The sequence below is a fragment of the Chrysochloris asiatica genome, unplaced genomic scaffold (assembly GCF_000296735.1).
Source record: "Chrysochloris asiatica unplaced genomic scaffold, ChrAsi1.0 scaffold00346, whole genome shotgun sequence".
NCBI lineage: Eukaryota > Metazoa > Chordata > Mammalia > Afrosoricida > Chrysochloridae > Chrysochloris > Chrysochloris asiatica.
Window position 1 is genome coordinate 555,386 of NW_006408864.1, and position 7,615 is coordinate 563,000.

Genomic DNA, 7,615 nt, shown 5'->3' on the forward strand with positions numbered 1-7,615 from the left:
TTCAATAGCTATTTTGCTATAAAAATTTCATACTATGTGAAAGTAGAGAGAACGGTACACATAATGAACCTCCATGTACTCCAAATATTTATAAACTCACAATGGTGAGCTTAAAAATTTTGGGAGTCTTGATTTACGAATGGTCCCACCTCCTCACTAATGTGCCCCTCCCCCAACTGCATAGATTAATTTGCATCACATTCCAGTTATCATTTTTTTTTTTAAGCTTTTATTGTGAATTGAGTGATAGCCCACATGGAAGAACATCAGCTTTGCACTCAATCAATCGTATTTTGTTTCATTGTAATGATTACAATCCCCTCCATGTACTATTGGTTAACAGTATTTGCCTCTATTCTCCTCCTCCCCCTTTTTTTTTTTTTTTGATGTACACAAAAACACATAGGAATATATAATTGTTTAAATAACAAAAGGGCACATTTTGCAAGCCAGCCTCCTGGCAGCCAGCACATAGTCTTTCTCTTTCCATGACTCTAGAGTCCTCAGCTGCTCTTTCTTTCCATGCCATCATTTCTGCCTCCATCTCTACTTCTCTAGTTAGGATACCATGTTCCACCCATGCTCTTCTGCCTTGATGGTCCTAGGGTCCTCTGTTCTGAAATGTAAGATTAACTACTCCCCTGTTTTTGCTACAAAACTTCTACCTTTACAATTGTAACAATCGTAATTAGTCTTAATAACAATTACTCACAATTGAATCATAAGAATCCTACTTCCACCTCCTTTCACCAGACCCATCTAGAAAGATGAAAACAATTCAGTGGGGATTCTACTGTCCCCTGCTCGCTCTGAAACTAAACTCCCTCTTGAAAACTTGCAAGCCAGCCACTTTATAGCCCCACCCCCATCCCATTTTACATAGCTAATGTCTTAAGTTGACTGACCCTATCAACCCTGTGTACAGAGGGGATAGGTTTGATCCTTGATGTGAAGTCTCTTTCCCCCTCAGTTGGTATTTTGAGCTACTACATCCATAAGTAAGGAGCTCTGGTAGTGTAGTGGTGATGAATCGGGTTGCTAACCTCAGGGTCAGCAGTTTGAAACTACCAGCTGTTCCACAGGAGTAAGACAAGGCTATCTCCTTTCTTAAAGATTTACAACCTTGGAAACCCTGTACAGGGTCGCTATGAGTCGGAACCTACTCCACGGCACATAATTACCACCACCACCATCACCACCACATCCATAAGTATAGGTCAAGTTCGTCAATTGTAGCAATTTACACTTGCTTCCTGTATCAAATATCTTTATCTTCTTCTAGTTGAGTTCTGATCATCAAGCCATCGAAGTTAGGTCGAATGGACACTATCCACAAGTTTGGGCATTCTTGTGCATCTTCCATCACTTCATATGAGCTGGATGCTTCACTCTCAGTTCTAGCCCTCCATGGCTATGTCCTTGTCCATGGGCTCAGGAGTCCCCAGGTTCTGTATCATTCTTTGATGAGTAGGGGCTGGGATCTAAAAAGCTGCCACCTAAGGTGAAGTTTTTGGTCTCTTTATGTGCAGAAGAAAGAAGAGTGACAAGAATTGAATAGGCTTCAAATCAATGAGTCCACTGGACTAAGTAGTAGTACATGTGAACATCAGTCTTCACGACCAGGTGGTGCCTGGCTACCACTAACAACTGATCTGAAAGGGATCACATTAGAGAGTCCCGGATAGAATGGGAGCAAATGTGGAACAAAACTCCAAATTATTTTTTTAAAAGACAGTTTACTGGTCAGAAAGAGACTGGAGGAGCCTGAGACTAAGGCCCTCGACAACCCTGCAAGTCTGGAAAGGAACACACCCTCATGGACCAATTGTCAGCCAAGCAGTAGCTAAGAATATAGGGGACCAACAACACTAGTACAGAATGATCATCGTGGAATGATCAATCATTTAAATCAAAAGGACAACATTTACTTAAGGGCAAAGTTGGGAAGGGATGGGCAGGAGGGTGGAATGTAAATAGGAACCACAGGTAGAAAGCATGGAGGGGACTGCAATCATTGAGATGAAACAAAGTGCATGATTTGTTGAGTATAAAATTGATGATTTTGTCTATAGACAAGAAATAAAAAGTAGAAAACAAACAAAATAGGGATCTGATAAAGATGAAATTAAAGTAGAAACGTTATAAGAATGAGAAAAAAAAGAAATGCCATTTCTTTGCAGATATTACTGAGATAGGAAAACTAGCAGGTTCAGAAAATATCTACATTCCATAATGGTTCTTGAGATTTTTGTCTGCAAACTTCGATGCTGTGTTCAGCAAAATCCTTAATGAAGGAATTTGGCGAAGGGTTCATTCATTTAAATCAAAACAAAACAAAATAATATGTTGACCATTGATATCCTCAAAACACTGTTTCATAATTTGGTGGTGGTGGTGTGCCGTGGAGTCATAATCTGGTAGCGAGACCAAATTAAGAACTATGATTTCGACTGTTGCTAATCCAGCAGACAGGCTCATTTTGAAGATGAAGGTATCCCAGGCAGCCCGCTCGGAAGTGGCTGGGAATTCTGGCCCAACTCAGGACTGCTTAGGTCACGAAGGCACCGAGGTGGCTTCGCGGGTTGAAATGGACGCTGGGAGCAGTCCCGTTAGGCGCCGAGCTGGACAGGTGACTACCCTAAGGACAGGCGCGTGGGCGGTGGGACTGGGACTCCCTCCAGAGGGCGGGAGGCAGGCAGTTAGGTGCGACATGCCGACCCCGGCCGCCCAGCGCAGCGCCCCCTGGGTTGGCGGCGACCGCCGGGAGCGCGCGCGGGTCGGAGCGGGAGCGCGCGGCGCGCCGAGGCCTGTGTGCCAAGCTGCGGGAGCCATGCGGCTGGCAAGGAGCAGCGTGGCGGCCAAGCCGCACGGGCAAAAGCGACCCGCAGCCTCGGTGTCCGTCGCTTCAGTCCCCGGTGCCAGCCGTGCACGGCGCCCCACAGGCCAGGCCGGGAGTGAGGGTATAGCGGCCGGGCGGCAGCCGTCGACAAAACGGAGGCCGAGACATTTGTCGCCGCGGGCCCAGGAGGCGGGCCCCCGGGACCAGTCGCCGGCGGAGCTGGCGCTGCTCCCACCGCCGCCGCCGCCACCAACCCCGGCGACCCCAACGTCCTCGGCAGCCACGCTGGAGCTGGGCGACCAGAAGGAACGCTGGGAGGCGTTCCAGAAGCGGCAGCGGCTCACCTGCGAGGACGCCGTCAAGCTCCTGCTGGATACCTTGTGAGTGCTGCGGGTACCGGTCTGTGTCGGCCCCTCGCCGCGGCGGTTCTCCTGACCCGCAGGTTCTGGTCCATGTTCTGTTCCGCGTGTGTCACGTGAGGGTCGCTGCGCTTTCCCGGGATCGGTTCGTAGTTCTAAGGGCTGTGCGGGGATGTGTGGCTACCGATTGCAACCAGGACTCGCCCTAACGGGGTTGGAAGAGACTTAAGATAAGCCAGGAGCGGGCAGCGCAGGCGACCTGGGACACAAAGAGTCTTGTCGGGGAGGCCCGCGGTGCTCGAGACATGGTCTCTTGTCCTGGAGCTCAAAGGGTGAGCGGGCCTTTCCCAGGGAAGGAAAGATAAATCCCACGACTTTACTGCAACCTGCGGTTCTTTTTTGTGTTAGGACTGGGTTTGAATTTTTTTCAGGGGCGGTGATGGTGATGATCTGGTGAAGAGGAAAGGTAAGGGCGCTGAGAAGGGCTGTTACGGTTTTGAACCTACAAGGCCCAGAGATCCCATTATTGCTCCAGACACTCCCCGAGGGGAGCAGAGGGTGGGACGGGGTTTATTGATCTCTGGGAGAAGAGCGCCCAACGAGGATTTGGAAAAGCGGCTAGGTTCCCTAGGGGGAAGGAGGCTTTTCTGTTCTCTACCAACGGATACTCCAGAGCCTTGGACTCTTCCTTCCTTAGATGGCTAGAGGGTTCCAAAGGGTATCCACGATATTCTTGGAGATTAGCTATTAACCCTGGCAACCATTGCTGCTTTCTTTCTGCCGAATGTGACAGCATTTGGATCCCTTCCCTGAAGAATAATTGTGCTACACCCTAGTATCCTAATTATATTTAAATGTTAATTATTTCATGAATAGAAAAGGTATGTCAAAACACTAGGAAAAACTAAGACAGGACCCACTTAACAATTGCATAACAACCTGAGAATTGCACTTTTTTTTTTTGCCCTTGTTTCAGAAGAAATTCTTTTAGGATGAAGTTTCTCAGAGATTGAATATTTGGTTTTCTGGATGCTTAAGTTTTTCCTTTATTATGCTGCTGTGAGTCAAAATCGACTCCAGGGAATTTAAAAACAAGATAGGTTGATCATTTTATATTCATCATTCATCAAACATCTGCTGTTGTTATGTACCGTGGAGTCAGTTGTAACTCACCGTGACTGTATAGGGTTCCCAAGGAGTGGCTGGTGGATTTGAACCACAGACCCTGTGGTTAAGTAGTCCAGTGCTTACCCTGCAGCGTCACACCAGGACTCCTAACTGATAACATGGTCAAAGCAAACAAACACCTGTTAGATTGCATGAGTATATTTTCACTTTTTAAAAAAAGCCGTAACCTACTAAATTAACTTATCCACAAAATATAGAGCACTGGACCATTTTTGTTAAATTATTAAAATATAGGGGGAAAAAAAAGTCTGGAGGAATATATAGGAAATAATTAACTGTGGATCTCTCTGGGAGTTAGGATTATGGGAAACTTTCAATTTTAATATTATCTAATTTTGTAATGTTTGAACATTTTGCAGTAAGCATTATTTGTGTATGCAGAAAACTTTTTAAATATATAAAATGAAATAATTCAACTTGTAAGAAACATGAGAAAGCATTCAGTCTTAAAGAAATACAAATAAAACGGCAGTGAACTATTTTTCTTGTAATTGAGATTCTCTTCTTTTTTTACAGCTAAAAGTATTTGGCCCCTTTTGAAAGTGATTTGCTGCTATTTACAAAATCTTAACAATGTTCAATGATGGTCTGGCAAATAATATAATAGGTTTTAAAAGGACTGAGATTGTATGTGATGTACTTTTACAACAATGTAAAATGTCATGTATCTGAAAAATACTAGAGGGAAGCAGCAAAATTTAAGAGCCCTGTTACTTTCTCAGAAGTCTACTCTAAACCGCCAAACCCAGTCAGGTCCTCTGTCTTGCTATTTCATAGACTTACTAGGTTTATCACAACCATATTTCGGTAATTTTTTTGGTGTCTCTTTCAGGTTGGTAAGAGCAGAACTTGTATCTCTTGCCTAGCTCATAGAAATTCTTAGAAAGTATCTAACATACATATGAAAATAATAGTACCCTCCGTCTCATCACCATATTTTCCAGATTTTTGGAATGCTTTATTTTGTAATTTAACAAATGAAAAGAAGAGAGTTCATGGATAAAGAAGGCACTGAATCCTTTCTTTTATAAAACTGACAGTCCCTCCTTAAAAGCAGAAAAGCCTCCTGTTGTCACATATAAAAATCTTTTGTCCTATCTTGCTTCTTTTAACAATAATAACAGAGAACAAGAAAGAGAGATCTTGAGCTATGAAAAAAGGCCCTTGCCAGATTATTTAGAAATTCTTAATCTTTCTGGATTTTGCTTCATTTAGTGAATATCAGGGCCTGGTGAAACACACAGGCGGTTGCCACTGTGGAGCTGTTCGCTTTGAAGTTTGGGCCTCAGCCGACTTACATATCTTTGACTGCAAGTGAGTATTTTCTCCTACCAACTTGACTTAAATTTAGAGCAAAAATGAAATGCTTCAAAATAATTTGGGAAATTATAGCTGAAACAACCTTGGCCTTAAGTTGATACTCGTTGAAGTCAGGTGATGGGTGTTGTCAAGTGCCATCGAGTTAATTCTGACTCATCACTATCCTATATGAGGTTTCTGATGTTTTAAATCTTTGCAGGAGTAGAAAGCCTCATCTTTCTCCTTCAGAACAGCAGGTAGGCTTGAACTACCAACCTGTGGTTTGCAGTCCAGTGTTAACTGTATGGAACCACTGTGCTCCCCAGGTGATGGGTACATAAGGATTTATTATTATGGTTTGTTCTCTTTTTAAAAAGGTGGGGCGCACTCAAAATAAATGGATTCTGCTGTGTGTGTGTGTTACTGAGCTCACTCTTAAAGCACAGTCTCCAGTGACGATAGCAGAGTCCTCAGAGCTTGTGGGGAGTCCTGGTGTGGCACTGTGGGTTAATATGCTGGGCTGCAAAATTGGATTGAACTGCAAGGTCAGCAGTTCAAGCTCACCAGCGCATCCTAGGAAATCCTATACAGGCTTGCTATGGGTCGGAACCGACTTGACGGCACTTAACAACAACGTGATGGCTGGAACTGAGGTTGCCTTGGCAGGGCCAGACCACATGGTTTCACAGGCCTAAGACCTGAGGGCTGGACATTGCCACCCCTGCTGAGTAAAGGTTCCAAAGGGCAGCTGGTGGGTTTGAACTACCTGATCCTACAGTAAGCGCCACAGCAGGACTCCAGATACCCTAATTATCTATAAATAATAAAGAAATATCGTGGAATGGATTCAAGTGGAGAAGTGACCAGGCTACTCACAGCAGATTCCAGATTGGGGAAGTAGCATCATGGAATAATTTGTTAGAAGAATTTTTACTAAATTAGAATTTGAAAAAAGTGAACCCAAAAGAGGGAACCCCAAAAAACCAAACTTCCTTCAAGTCAATTCCTATTCCTAGTAACCATGAAGGAAAGCAGACTGCTTCATTTTTCTTGCACGAATTGACTAGTGGATTTGAACCATCAACTTTTTGGTTAGCAGCCTAACAATCTACTGCACCACCAGGGTTCCTTGAAAAGAGAGAATTTAGATAGAATTGCAAAGACAGTGAATTTGAGGGCCTCTTGTACTTGAAGCTAAGCTTCCTAAAGTTGAGGAAACAGAGAAACCTAAGCCTTCTTATTCATTTTTTGATGTGGATATCCAGGAAGCATGAGATTGAAGCAATGTCTGAAATTTTTTTTCCTAAGTGTCTCTGGAACCCACAGTTGCTTTCCTGGTATTCTGAGGGGTGTGTGACCTCAGCTGCTGGCTTGGGGACCCGTGAGCTCTTCTGCACATACACAGTGGAGTCTCCAGGTGCTGGTTTATGCGTCAAAGTTCCCTCTTCCCTGGTTGATGCTGAAAGGGTTGTGTTCACCTGAATCTTGGAATACATCAGGCAAAAGAAGAAGCAGATGGCTATTCAAAATCTGGGATTTTGCTCTGTCTTTTTGTAGCTGCAGCATTTGCAAGAAGAAGCAGAATAGACACTTCATTGTTCCAGCTTCTCGCTTCAAGCTCCTGAAGGTTAGTGCTTAAAAACAGGGTCAAGGTGTGCAGACCCTTTGTGAGGTTCTGAGTGTGTTCTCTGAACGGTGTGGGTCAAGGAGCAGCCTGGCTCTAAGGCAGTGATCCTTCCTTTACTTAGATTTCATAGTTGCGTATTTTTAAAAGTTTTGTTATTTATTTTCTCTATGTTTTGCAAACTTGATATTGTGGAAACATTAAAAAATACAGAGAATCAAAAACTAACTAAAACCTACACCTGTGGATGCAGTAGCTTAAAAGAGGGAACAAATCTTCACAGCAAGGATCATTCCCACCCCCTCC

The 7,615-nt window shown here is 44.0% G+C and overlaps 1 protein-coding gene across 1 annotated transcript in view; it reads left to right on the forward strand.

The window, feature by feature from the left end:
* Positions 1-2,830: 2,830 nt before the first annotated feature.
* Positions 2,831-7,615, forward strand: part of CENPV (centromere protein V) — a 12,768-nt gene continuing 7,983 nt past the window's right edge. The window contains exons 1-3 of the mRNA XM_006875904.1: positions 2,831-3,219; positions 5,602-5,700; positions 7,243-7,312. Coding sequence (XP_006875966.1) covers positions 2,831-3,219; positions 5,602-5,700; positions 7,243-7,312 — 558 coding nt within the window. The remainder of the gene's footprint in view (positions 3,220-5,601; positions 5,701-7,242; positions 7,313-7,615) is intronic.